Source organism: Cetorhinus maximus, chromosome 18 (genome assembly GCF_964194155.1).
Source record: "Cetorhinus maximus chromosome 18, sCetMax3.hap1.1, whole genome shotgun sequence".
NCBI lineage: Eukaryota > Metazoa > Chordata > Chondrichthyes > Lamniformes > Cetorhinidae > Cetorhinus > Cetorhinus maximus.
In genome coordinates this window covers 5,666,965-5,682,019 of record NC_135896.1, presented here as the reverse complement: position 1 = coordinate 5,682,019, position 15,055 = coordinate 5,666,965, and the positions used below count along the sequence as shown (strand labels likewise).

The following is a 15,055-nucleotide window of genomic DNA, read 5'->3' as shown; positions in this document are numbered from 1 at the left end:
TCCCATCATGACGTTCTTGGCATCACCATTGACCAGAACCTACTACAGCTATAAGAGCAGGTCAGAGGCTGGGTATTCTGTGGTGAGTGATTCACCTCCTGAACCCCAAAGCTTGCTCACCATCTACAAGGCACAAGTCAGGAATGTGATGGAATTGCCTGGATGAGTGCAGCTCCAACAATACTCAAGAAGCTCAACTCCATTCAGGACAAAGCAGCCTGATTGATCGTCAGCCCATCCACCACCTTAAACATTCTCTCCCTCCACCACCAATGCACAATAGCAGCAGTGTGCCATCTATAAGATGCATTGCAGCAATTCACCAAAGTTTCTTCAACAGCAGCTCCTATGACTGAAAAACCAATGACCTCTACCGCTTGCAACAGGGGTGGGGAACCTACGGCCCGTTTATTAATTTCACCTGGCCTGCAACAAGATTTCTAAAGGTATAGACCTATGGCAGTAGTGCCTTCAAAATAGCATTTATCATCATCATTATGAATTTGCTTTGGGTAAAAGCATCTGCTAAATTACTATAATAATATTTAACAATATAATATTCAAATGCAGCCATTGCATTAAAACAGAGGGTGAGCTGAACATTTCTGTATTCTCTAAAAAAAAATCTAAATTAAGTTGATTTTGACATGTGTGCTGCTGCGACTGATCTTGCCATGATAAGAAAAAGATTCCCCAACCCTGGCTTACAAGGCTAAGGGCAGCAGGTGGATCGCAATATCACCACCTGCAAGTTTTAAGTCACACATCATCCTGACTTGGAAATATATTGTTGGTCCTTCATCACCTAGCATCAAAATCCTAGAATATCCTTCCTAACAGCACTGTGGGGGTACCTTCGCCACACAGACTGCAGTGGTTTAACTTCTCAAGGCCAATTAGGACGGGTAATAAATACTGGCCTTGCCAACAACATACAGATTCAATGAGTGAATAAAAGAACTACAGTCCAAAATTGGTTAACTTTCATGACAGCCACATTTAAAACTTTGTGGCTTTAATCTCACTTCAAGCTACCATTAGCATTTCATAATAAATGTGACATGAAATACTTATGGTTGCTGGAATTTCACAAGTAACAAATCTGCAGAACTTTACTGATTTACAGTATATTAGCATACACAGGGATACATGTGAATGAGTCTACAGGAAACCAAAAAGTTATTCGCTAGGCAGTGCACACAACGTTCAATTCCTACAGAATAGATGAATTTCCCCAGCAAAAACATGTACAATAATTCACCATTGTTCCTATTATTAGTTATTCCACTGATTGAAATGGCCAGATATTCAAACTGGGTCTACACTCACCATGACATCAGCAGTTTTTGAGAAAGATTATGCAATTAAGCAGGAAGTGGTACAAACAAGACCCAACTTGTCTGGATTACACTACATTCATGAATATCAAGGACTGAGCTAACAAATGACATTAAAAACACTGTTCACCTCTTTTTTCCATCATAGCAATATTGATACATTTTGTCAGGATACGATCAGATTTGCATATTCTAGTGAATCACACCCATTTACAAATATTTACCCTAACAAGACAGGTTAGATTCTGATCAACAGAAAAGTTTCAACTATTCACCTGTCACAATCCTAAAAGAACCAGAAAGAACATAACATAAAAGTACATTTTATCCAAAGTCAAGTGTTGAACGGTGTTAGAACATCATTAGGTCCCAGTACCATGGGACCCTTAATGTGATCAATATATATTCAGTACTTCACCATAGAAAGATACACGGCTATACCATCAACTTTCACAGTTAAAAAAGGGCCCATGATCACAGCTAAAAGTTTTATTTGAGAGACCTATTCTTGGTAAAGTCCAACATTTTACAGAATGACTAAGTGGTCAAGTTTCTGTGTACACAGTTCTCTGTATAATGACATCCTGACTGTGGATACGCGATTTAAGGTAGGCAGAGTGGAGACTAAGCATTTTCCATAGAAGCGGGGCTACATGAATTCCTGGACAGTCTAATGAAATTGGAGATTCTGTAGAGTCCTAGCGCTTGCTGTTTGGGAGCTATATTAGTCCCATCTCTATATTACCATACATTCTTTTGATGGATGGTGAGGGAGTAAGTTGCTTGCAATGTTATTTCAGGTGACATCCCATATCAATAAGAGCTGTCACTGGAAGGCAAGACATATGGAGCAAGGGAGCAGCCAATTTCAGATGGAGGTGCATGACAAGTGATATTATGAATACTGATAGCTTGCTAACAAAGTAGTGTGTGTATATTTTGACTTTCTAATTAATTTTACTACTTAAGTTGCCAAGAACTTGTTGACAGCATGGGGTGACAATACTTATTCTTTCCATATGGGCTTCCTTACTGAAGACTTCAGATAAAGTTTGAAATAGGAATTACTGCTGGTATTTCATTAAACAAACGATGAAAGCAGATATTATAGATTTATGTATCAGTTTTAGAATAAGTCCAAGACACAGAGGTATTTTACCCTAAACCCCCATCATTTGAAGTAGAAGTGGCACATTGTATCAGGGACATTAATGAAACTATGCTGAGCTGCTTTACTGGTTTCCAAAATGTATGGGCATGGATAGTAAATTGGGTGGTATTACAAGTTGGACATTGGCCTTTCATCTCTGGAATCAGAATCTATTCCAGTTATGGAAGTTTTTTTTCACTATGCTAGTAATTCCATCCCAAGCAGCACTCGATAGATGCGCATGTGAAATTATTCCGCAGAAACATACATTTCATGAAAAAAAACTTCAAACTGAACAAAACAATTTGATAGAATACAGGCAGATGCACAAAATATTCTAATATTAATCTGAAATTGATCATGTATGTCAATGAAATGGCAATTCCCTTCGACTGTTCTTCCAAATTTTCAGCTCCTTTCAAACATTGTTTTTTTTTCCAATATTTCAATTAGTCAGAAAGGAAGGGCTTTCGACTAGTCCACTTTGGCGCTGACATCAGTGAAGTAAGAATTCATACTATTTGCTGAAATTTCAATCAACTCAACTTTCCCAACAGGGATGAAGAATGGAATTCTGGCTAGCTTTGATAAACTGGGATATGCATCATACAGGATTTGACTGGAGCTTCATACTGTTTGGTGCTGACTTTTAATCCAAATACCAAACAGATATAGCCTGAAGATCTTCATTTATTTTTAAAGCTGATAAATAACCAGGCCTATGTAAAGCTGATTCTGCCGACTGACCAAAGCTGTGACCATAATACAGTTTGATGTAAACTGAAGATTTGAATTACAGTTAAGAGACACAAGCGCATCACTGAAACAACGTTTCCCTTGTAAGGCAAGACACTGTACTGGTCAAAAGGTGCACAGAGGAACTTCAGTTTCACAGGCCATCTTTGGATTCTAGTAGGATTTTTCAGCTCACTCATCAATGCAACTGAAAAAAGTGTAGTGGCATTCAAATTTTCCCAATTCTTTTCATTATTTGACAACAGCTTCCAGGTACTGAGGAATAGCTGCTAAATTCAGTGCTATCTGCTAGAACTGCTTAGACAGAATTAAAAAAAGAATCACTGAAGTGAATAAAGGATCGCCACTTTGTGTGTGTGAAGCAAATTAAACAACCAGCATTCAGCTTCAGCAAAACTTTAGTTTTACAGTTGGAACACTGATCAGTGAGGCCAGCTCACTGAAAACACTTCATGGTACATATGACACTACTCATTTGCACATCAGTGTGCCACCAGTTAATGAGATTCAAATACAGTCAACAAAGAAATATTTTCATTCTTTCCTTGGCCGCATAATAAAACTGAAGAATAATTTCAGGCTTGCTTGACCATTGGAAACATTTTAGTTGCGTGAATCAAAACAAGAATATGACGGAATGTTTTCCACCTCCTTTACGAATACAGTGACAAATAAATTACCATCTAGGATACAGTAATTTGCTTGATTCTTTATCCCTGTTCTGCCACCCCAACCTGGCCTTCACACCTACTCCCTCCATCATGAGTACAGTGTGATAATAATACATAGCATCTACCAGAGCAGTAACACCATGAGAACATACAGCATCTCCTCCAAGATCATACACCAACTCATTACTGGTTCATCAGGGAAGATGTATTATCCTAATATGAGATGTGTATCACGTCCCTTTATTGCCACTGGGCTAATGTCCTGGAATTTCCTACCCAAATGCAATGTGGGAGCAGTATCCCCATAGGACTTCAGTGGTTTAAGGTGGCTCATCACTTTCACAGGGCAACTAAAAAGAGGCAAATATGTGCAGTCTTGACAGCATTATTGAACATTGAGAATATTTTTTAAATCCCAGAGACAATTCCATGTGCGACAGACAACAATTTACTGCCAACAGGCCTTTCAGAAATTAAAGGAACACTATCAAACATAAGAGCACAGGATTGCAAAAGTACCACCAAGCAAACAATCTTAGGGATTCTAAAAGTCAATTTTGAGTCAATCCTGGAAATCCCTATGAAACACCAAGGAGGAGAATATCTTCAACACATGGAGTGCAATAGTTCAAGAATACAGATCACCACCACCTTCCCAAGGGGAATGAGGGATGGGGAATAAACGCTCGCCTTCTCAGCGACACCCACATCCCATGAATAAATAAAATTTCTACTTGTGAAGCTGAAAATCAAAAACTCAGTAACTCTTTCAGAATTTCTCAACAACTTGAAACAAATCTCCCACGCTATACAAACCCTTATAATAATGCAGGCCAGCGCACAGTTTACAATAGTAATTCACACCTGTTCCTTGGTTTCCAATAGCAGTAAAGAAGAGCCAAACCTTAATTTCTCGCTTCATTACTTCAAAGGAAGGCACTTCCAGCTACTATGGTAAAATATTCATCGAATCATAGAGTAGCTACAACGCAGAAAGAGGACATTCGACCTGTCATGTTCATGCTGGCTCTCTGCAAGAACTCAGCTAGCCCTACTTCCCTGTCTTTTTCCTGTGCCTACAAACTTTCTCTCTTCAGATAATTACTAAATTCCATTTTGAAAGTCACGATTGAATCTGCCTCCACCATGCGCTCAGGCAGTAAATTCCAGATCCTAACCCCTCACTGTGTAAAAATGTTGTTCCTCATGTCACCTTTGGTTCTTTTGCCAGTCACCTTAAATTGGTGTCCACTGTCTCTTCAGCCTTTCATTAATGGGAACAGTTTCGTCCTATCAGCTCCATCCAGATCCCTCATGAAACTCTTTCGAGTTACCAACAGTCACAGATTGCAACTCTTTTCGAGTACAATCACAGTTCTTGGTTTCCAGGAGTGGGACATGAACCCACGACCCTCTGATTCAAAGGCGAGGGTGCTATGAACTGAGCCACAGCTGACACCTCAGATCCCTCATGAATTTGAACACCACTTGAGTAATCGTTAGGAAAAAATGTGATCTTCCCATTTAGTGATTTTATCAGCAAGCTTGGAGGAGATGTGTGGGCCAGTTCATTCAAAAGCAAATAAGCCAAATCGATCAGACTCAGTCATAGTCATAATAGCACAGAACGAGGTCATTTTGCCCATCGAGTTCATGCCAGCTGTCTGCAGTGATCTAATCAGTTCCATTCACTGCTATATGCCCGTAACCCTGCAAGTTTATTTCCCTCAATTGCCCATCCAATTTCTTTTTGAAATCATTTCATCGTCTCCACTTTCAGCAACCTTCCAGATCACTTTTAGGACAAGTTCAATTTTTAGGTTTGTGCAATGCAGCTGTCACATCCTTTCATGTTCGAAACTTAACTATCCTCACTGGTCAAATTTATGAAACTTTGACTGCAATTTTTCTTAAGCTTCCTGCTCAAGTAGTTAAAACTTTGACAAATGCCCTTCGGGTATTAATCCTCATTGTGAACTGCACCTTCTTTATATACAAACGTAGGCATTGAGTGAGTGTAGTCTAGTCGAGCACAGAAAATTTTCACAGCCAAACTTGATACTTTTCACAGCACTTTTACAGTCAAGGTAGGGGTTTCTGGCTGGCGACTAGTAATCCACAGACCCAGGGTAATGCTCTGGGTCTCCGGAGGTTCGAATCCTGCCACGGCAGATGGCAGAATTTGAATTCAATAAAAATCTGGAATTAAAAGTCTAATGATGACCATGAAACCATTGTTGATTGTTGTAAAAACCCATCTGGTTCACAATGTCATTTAGGGAAGGAAATCTGTCGTCCTTACCTGGTCTGGCCTACATGTGATTCCAGACCCACAGCAACGTGGTTGACTCTTAAATGCCCTCTGAAATGGCCGAGCAAGCCACTCTGTTGTAACAAACTGCTACAAAGTCACAAAAAAAGGAATGAAACCTGACAGACCACCCGGCATCAACCTAGGTACCTCAATCGCAGCCCCGTCAACCCTGCAAAATCCTCCTTACTAACATCTGGGGCTAGTGCCAAAATTGGGAGAGTTGTCTCACAGCCTAGTCAAGCAACAGCCTGACATAGTCATCCTCACAGAATCATACCTTACAGATAATGTCCCAGGCACCACCATCACCATCCCTGAGTATGGCCTGTACCACCGGCAGGACGGACCCAGCAGAGGTGGCGGCACAGTGGTATACAGTCGGGAGGGAGTTGCCCTATGAGTCCTCAACATCGACTCCGGACCCATGAAGTCTCATGGCATCAGGTCAAACATGGGCAAGGAAACCTCCTGCTGATTACCACGTACCGCCCTCCCTCAGCTGATGAATCAGTGCTCCTCCATGTTGAACACCACTTGGATGAAGCACTTAGGGTGGCAAGAGCGCAGAATATACTCTGGGTGGGAGACTTCAATGTCCATCACCAAGAGTGGCTTGGCAGCACCACTACTGACCGAGTCCTAAATGACATAGCTGCTCGACCTGGTCTGTGGCAGGTGGTGGGGGAACCAACAAGAGGGGAAAACATACTTGGCCCCATCCTCACCAACCTGCCTGCCGCAGATGCATCTGTCCATGACAGTATTGGTAGGAGTGACCACTGCACAGTCATTGTGGAGACGAAGTCCCGCCTTCACACTGAGGATACCCTCCATCGTGCTGTGTGTCAATAGGATAAACGGGATAGATTTCGAACAGATCTAGCAACTCAAGACTGGGCATCCATGAAGCGCTGTGGGCCATCTGCAGCAGCAGAACTGTACTCGAACACAATCTGTAACCTCATGGCCCGGCATATCCCCCACTCTACCATTACCATCAAGCCAGGGGATCAACCCTGGTTCAATGAAGAGTGCAGGAGGGCATGCCAGGAGCTGCACCAGGGATACCTAAAAATGAGGTGTCAACCTGGTGAAGCTATAACACAGGTGTACTTGCATGCCAAACAGCATAAGCAGCAAGTGATAAGACAGAGCTAAGCGATCCCATAACCAACTGATCAGATCTAAACTCTGCAGTTCTGCCACATCCAGTCGTGAATGGTGATGAACAATTATACAACTCACTGGAAGAGGAGGCTCCGCAAATATCCCCATCCTCAATGATGCAGGAGCCCAGCACATCAGTGCAAAAGATAAGGCTGAAGCATTTGCAACAATCTTCAGCCAGAAATGCCGAGTGGATGATCCATATCGGCCTCCTCTGGAGGTCCCCAGCATCACAGATGCCAGTCTTCAGCCAATCTGATTTACTCCACATGATATAAAGAAACGGCTGAAGGCACTGAATACTGCAAAGGCTTTGGACCCTGACAACATTCCGGCAATAGTGAAGACTTGCGCTCCAGAACTTGCCGTGCCCCTAGCCAAGCTGTTCCAGTACAACTCAACACTGGCATCTACCCAGCTACATGGAAAATTGCCCAGGTATGTCCTGTACACAGAAAGCGTGACAAATCCAACCCAGCCAACTACCGCTCCATCAGTCTACTCTCCATCATCAGTAAAGTGATGGAAGGGGTCATCAACAGTGCTATCAAGAGGCACTTGCTTAGCAATAACCTGCACACTGATGCCCAGTTTGGGTTCTGCCAGGGCCACTCAGCTCCTGACCTCATTACAGCCTTGGTTCAAACATGGACAAAAGAGCTGAACTCCCGAGGTGAGGTGAGAATGACTTCCCCTCACAACAAGGCAGCATTTGACCGAGTGTGGCATCAAGGAGCAGTAGCAAAACTGGAGTCAATGGGAATCGGGGGGGGGAGGGGAACTCTCCGCTGGCTGGAGTCATACCTAACACAAAGAAAGATGGTTGTAGTTGTTGGAGGTCAGTCATCTCAGCTCCAGGACATCACTGCAGGAGTTCCTCAGGGCAGTGTCTTAGGTCCAACCATCCTCAACTGCTTCATCAATGATCTCCCTTCCATCATAAGGTCAGAAGTGGGGATGTTCGCTGATGATTGCACAAATTTCAGCACCAATCGCAATTCCTCAGATACTGAAGCAGTCCATGTCCAAATGCAGCAAGACCTGGACAATATCCAGGCTTGGGCTGACAAGTGGCAAGTAACATTCGCACCACACAAGTGTCAGGCAATGGCCTTCTCCAACAAGAGAGAATTTAACCATCACTCCTTGATGTTCAACGGCATTATCATCACTGAATCCCCCACTATCAACATCCTGGGGGTTACCATTGACCAGAAACTGAACTGGACTAGCCATATAAATACTGTGGCTACAAGAGCAGGTCAGAGGCTAGGAATGGTGCAATGAGCAACTCACCTCCTGACTCCCCAAAGCCTGTCCTCAGTACTCCCCACTTGCCTGGATGAGTGAAGCTCCCACAACACTGAAGCTGGGCTAAGCAGTCCGCTTGATTGGCACCACATCCACAAACGTTCACTCCCTCGACCACCAACGCACATTAGCAGCAGTGTGTATCATCTACAAGATGCACTGCAATAATTCACTAAGGCTCCTTTGGCAGCACCTTCCAAATGCACGATCACTACCACCTAGAAGGACGAGGGCAGCAGATAGATGGGAACACCACCACCTGGAGGGCTCCCCTCCAAGTCACTCACCATCCTGAACTGGAAATATATCACCGTTCCTTCATTGTCACTGGGTCAAAATCCTGGAACTCCCTTCCTATCAGCACTGTGGGTGAACCTACACCACATGGACTGCGGTGGTTCAAGAAGGCAGCTCACCACCACCTTCTCAAGGGCAACTAGGGAAGGGAAATAAATGCTGGCCCAGCAGCAAAGCCCACATCCCATGAATGAATTAAAAAAAAGAGAGTATGAAATGATTTTGCCCCCCTTTTCTACGATAGAGGTCCTGAGGCTAGTCCCCACTGCTGTCTTGGCTGAGATCAGATAACAGTGCATACTCAGCACTGCTACCAGAGACTGCTTTTAATCAGAGCACTTAGGCACTAAAGCAGACCATGTCCAGCTGCAGCAAGACCTGGATAATATCCAGGTTTGGGCTGACAAGTAACATTTGCACCACAACAGTGCCAGGCAACAACCATCTCCAATAAGAGAGAATATCTTACCCCTTGACATTCTAAGGCATTACCATCGCTGAATCCTCCACTACCAACATTCTGGGGGTTACCATTGACCAGAAACTGAACTGGACTAGCCATATAAATACTGTGGCTACAAGAGCAGGTCAGAGGCTAGAAATCCTGCAGCCAGTAACTCACCTCCCCAAAGCCTGTCCACCATCTACAAGGCAGGCATGTGTTGGAATATTCTCCACTTGCCTGGATGAGTACAGCTCCAACAACACTCAAGCAGCCTGCTTGAATGACACCCCTTCCACAAACATTCACTCCCTCCACCACTGACGCACAGTGGCAACAGTGTGTACCATCTAGAAGATGTACTGCCGGAACTCATCAAGGCTACTAAACAGCACCTTCCAAACCCACGACCGCTACCATCTAGAAGGACATGGGCAACAGACACATAGTAACGCCACCACCTAGAGGTTTCCCCATCAAACTACTCACCACCCTGATTTGGAAATATGTTGCCGTTCCTTCATTGTCACTGGAACTCCCTCCCTAACAGTACTGTGGGTGTACCTACGACACATGAACTGCAGCAGTTCAAGGCAGCAGCTCACCACCACCTTCTCAAGGGCAATTAGGGGTGGGCAATAAATGCTGGCCTAGCCATACCCACATCCCATGAATGAATTTTTAAAAACTCCACCAGACTACAATGATCCAATTTGAAGGATATGGAGGGAGACAGAATTACCAAAAATGAATATTGCAGCTTCATGTATAAAATTCAACTGCTCCTTCTTTTTAAAAATAAATTGTAAATACTATGAGATACTGATCTCATTAATTAGTGGAGTACTACATTCAAACCATTTCTGACACTGACTACACACAATACATGTGTTGCCTGTTGTTATCCAAATTACCTACATTAAGATTTTTAGAAATTAAGCAGTATTTTCTGGTACTACGCCGCTGAAGTCAACGGATCTTTTGCTTGTCTGTCAAATTATCCTTCCCACCCGTGACAATTCCTGCAGTGAGACCAGATTTAGGCCAAAGAAACAGTAAACCGTAAATAAGTATTATAAAACTTCCAACAGGTTCACAGGGGTGCAGGTATGCCAAAAATTGTGTGTGGCCAGAGCAATACTTAAAAATGCATCACAAGCAGTCAGTAGAGTTTTAGTTTTCTATAAAACCTAAAATATTCCCATGTAAGTAAACTAAATCTGAATAGAACGGTTTATTAAACCAATCAAACCTAACTTCTGTGCATGATACTGTTTTTCAATAGTACGCTGTAGCAGATCTTGAAGCTGAGATGATAAGTTACTGAAACTTTCGGATCAAGTTATAAACTACAGAAGCAACATTCAATGTGGTATTTCTTCTCTCGATAAACCAGAATGGAGCCCAATGACTGAGCTACAGGTGATCCAAGAGGTTAAATTGTTAAAAATAATCTCAACTCTGGAGGAATAAACCCTCAATTCTAATAACTTTTCAAACAGAAAGTTCAGAACCAGTGGGTAAATGTTCTTAAAAGCTTTACGTACTTTTTAACTACCCCTTCAGTGGGAAATTAGAACCACAGAAACATTACAGCACAGGAGGCCATTTGGCCCATCTTGCCCATGCCAGCCCGAGGACACCCAGGTATCCTTTCTAATCCCACCTTCCTGCACCCGGCAGGAATTAACACAAGTGCTATGCTGTCACTGACTAGGCTTTTAAAAAAAAATTGCTGAAGGGGTGAGAAATGGGAACTAGGAGAGAAAGCTAATACACACCAATATTGCACAATACGCTTCTCGTGTGATGTTCCTAATTAATCACTTCAAATTGCTTGCATCATTGGAAAACCTCCAACCAATATTTCACCATAGAATTATACATTCAAAAGGCTCTCTCCACACAAGTCTGGAAAAGCAAGAATGCATTGTTGTAATAATGGGTGTTTCGTACTGTTCTAGTGGAAATGCATGAAAATTTATCATGTCCTGCACTACAATTTATTCAAAGCATAACATGAAATGAGGAAATCTGTCCATTTAGATGGAGCTGTAAACCTACATTAAAGGAATGGATTGGGAAAGGCAAAAAAAATTTGCTGCAATACTCCAGTTGCAATATTCTGCCTGCATCAATCTACAGTCTCAAACCTATAGAACAAACAGTGAAAGAATACAGAAACTGACTTTACTGATAAAGATTAATGCTTTCTTTTACCTGCATTTATCAATCATGAAGGGGGGAAAAAATCTGCTCTCTTACCTAACTTTTACTGCTACAATTCCATGTCCGTTTACACGGCCTTCATAAGCTTCACTCCATCACAAAAAAAAACAGAAAAAGCTCTTCAAAGTTGGAATGGCAGGTTGATTTGCCAATGCAGCCCTCTGGAGCTTCACATCTACAGTTATATGTCAGAGACAGGAATCTGTGGGTTGTGATGTTCAGTTAGCAGATCCCAGTTACACTGCCAGTTGTGTATGAAAATTTGGTAATGAAGAGCTTGTTTGTGTGGAAAAACATGCACACCTTTCACTCTGGTCGCTCTTGTTTAATGTTGGAAGAGAACTGGTAGAAACAGCCCCTTTCCCAAAACAGAAAAAAGATTGATTGAAAAAACTGAAGATTGAATGCCTTTTGCATCCCCAGGAAATTACAAAGTTCTTCACCGTCAATGAATCAAATGTAGCCAGTGTTATAGAAGCAAAATACAGCAGCCAAATTGCACACAATGTCCCAGAAAAATCAAATAAATGACAAGATAATTTGTCTTGGTAATGTTGTTTGAAAATAGGGTTTAGAAAGTACTCGGGTGGTCTATGGATTATGAATGCATTTTCAAAATACAAGTTTACACCTGCCTAGAGGTATGCTGCTGCTCATGTGAAGTTGAAGCATTTAGCATCTCCATGTTTAGAAGTCACTTCTTCAACTTCAAAGCTATACCACCACTTTCACATCGTTGCACACCCAAAACCACATATGCATCATTGCAAAAGTAAGCCATTAAATGCACCATTAAGGGCATTATTATGATGTTAAGTCACTAGTTTCCATCCAAATTCTCCATAAGTTGACAATGTTAACCAAAATGTGAACAGTGAAATTAAGAGGTCTGATATTCCACGCTTCAGTTAGGTAAACTGAGCACTATTACTACCAGGAAATGGCACAGTCGGGGTGAAGCAACCAACTTGGGTAATGAAAGATATTACCTTCAAAACTATCAACTGACGAAATCTCATTAACAGGGTGACATGGTGTTATTGCATTTTATGGATAACATGATACAAACCAACCTCACTCAGTTGATAATTACAAAGTGGATGAGTGGTTAATGATCAGAAATATGATCGAATGTGCCCCCACCCCCCTCTCAAACCCAGCCAAGGGGCACTAGGGGTGATTATATTATCTCAGAACAGCTCACAAAGCATAAGGAATTAAACCTTGTCACAGGTCCGACATAAAAACAGAAAATGCTGGAAATACTCAGCAGCACTCACTGCATTTGTGGAGAGATAAACAGAGTTCATGGTCCAGGTAAATGACCATTTGTCAGACTTAACATCTCAGGACTGAGAACCCCGCTGGCTCAGTCCTTTTTTTTGCTAAGTGATCAGGGGAAAAATCTGCCAGCAGTTTTGGGATTCAACTGTATCATGAGTTACAGAACTGATGAAGATGCTTCTGAGCTATGGGTAAAGGGTATCCTGGCATTCATATCAACCCTCCTGACAGTAATTTAGCAGATGTGGATTTCCCCACTTGGCTCAAAACGCCAAGCATGCTAGTCGTGGTCATCAGTTGTCCTTTGATTCGAGGATGATGTCTACTCAGGGTTGTGACTTTTGCCTTGGGCCTTCATGTAACTGAGCAGGCCGTTTTTTGACTCAGATTTTTAGGAACATAGGTAGGACATCCCATGAGGTGGTAGGTTCTGGAATGAAGGATTTGCTTCCTTTTCCTTCCTTGGCCATCGCTCTGCCTCATCATTAAGGTGTTGGGACTCTTAAGTGTGATGCAGCTTGATGGATAAGTTGTCGCTATGCTGAGCAATTGATAGGAAGCTCCTCACAGTAATTAAGGGCAACACTCCAGCACTTCAAGGAGAGCTTCAGAGTGTCTTTGAAGTGTTTTCTTTATCCTCTCCTGGAACATTGAGTATTTGAGAGTCGAGAAAACAGGACTTAGTGGGGGGAGACAATTTTCAGCTATGCGGACACAGTGGCCCATCCCCAAGCACACTAGTCCATGCTGCCAAATGAGCAAAGAGAGGGGTGGAACGGTACTGTTAAAACAGAGAAGGCTGTGAGGACATATGACCAAAGTAACAGCTTTTCAAGCAGAATTTAATATTGGAAAAATAAAAATTTAATGGAGGTAAGGGCAGAGAAATGGAACTACAGCTCTTTCAAATTGCCAACAGGCAAACGGGCAAAAGGCCTGTGCTATCAAAGTTTATGATCCTAAGTTCTCATTCCTTTCAAGTACCGATTGAAAGTTGTTTTCTTCGATGGGCACTATATGTTGATACACATCAACAATAAACCTCCCAACGGTGAGTGAAGGAAATCTGACCCTCGAAGGGCATCAGCTACAATTTTTCTTTGCAGCAGACAGCTATTTCCGCAGGTAACGCAAGGAATCATGCTACTCCACACTCTGATCATCAGCATCAGGAAACACAGAATCAATCAAGTGGAGCCTGGACGTTCCTGAGAAAAAAAAACTTTCTTAAAAGAAAAACAGAACTGCCTACACGAGACAGCTGACCAATACAAATCAGTGGTAGACAAACCCCTCAAAGGGTTAATGAGGGATAGATATAAACTCTGCAACAAGACTAAACTTCTTTTGAGTTATACCAGGCAAAAGGAAGGTCTCGGGAAGGATCTTCAGTCCCAGAGAGATGTGATTTCAAGTAAAAACACTCCCCATTCACCCTGATCTGTTAACTACACTTGAATCTCGGATATAAATACCTAAGAAAGAAGGGGACAGACCTATTGCTGGATGATCTGAGGCCTGTAATTTCCCACCAATACACCAACCACCCTGTCATGTAGCTGCCTGCCCCCCCCCCCCCACCCCGAGGATCTCTTACCATCAGACTCGGCCCGGACCAGGAGGGACATTCCCTTCAGCCGCTCCACGTAGCTGGACGAGACGTGCCCGGTGCCTCGATCGTCCCACTGCCGGTCCTCGTTGAGTGTGTAAACCTTCACCCGCCTCCGGGTATCCGCCATGGCCACAGCTCAGGATCAGGCTCAGGATCAGGCTCCGAGGGGAGGGAGGGAGGAGGAAGCGAAGGGGGTGGGGGTGAGAGGAGGAGAAGGGGGTAGGGGGGGGGATGGTGGGGGGAAGGTTGTGAAGGGGAAACCGGTACCGATCTCTCTCTCTCCCCCCCCACACTTCACAAAAACCAACAAAAATTAAAAAGGCAAAAAATATATATATAAATTTAAAAGGAAAAGAAAAGAAATCGCAAGGCCCGGCTCACACAGCGCTCATCCTTGCGAGGCCTAGGCCCGGGCCTAGGCCTCAGGCCCCCGTTGATAAGGGGGGGGGGGGGGGCCCGGACCAATGTCTTTCCCCCCCCTCGCT

General features: G+C 43.0%; 1 protein-coding gene across 1 annotated transcript in view; it reads right to left on the bottom strand.

Annotated features, from left to right (window-relative positions):
- The window catches only part of LOC144692898 (serine/threonine-protein phosphatase 4 regulatory subunit 3-like), a 90,146-nt gene extending 75,420 nt beyond the window's left edge, over positions 1 to 14,726 (bottom strand). The window contains exon 1 of the mRNA XM_078562004.1: positions 14,556 to 14,726. Within this exon, the coding sequence (XP_078418130.1) occupies positions 14,556 to 14,697 (142 nt within the window). The 5' untranslated portion in view covers positions 14,698 to 14,726. The remainder of the gene's footprint in view (positions 1 to 14,555) is intronic.
- Between the last annotated feature and the right edge of the window lie 329 nt (positions 14,727 to 15,055).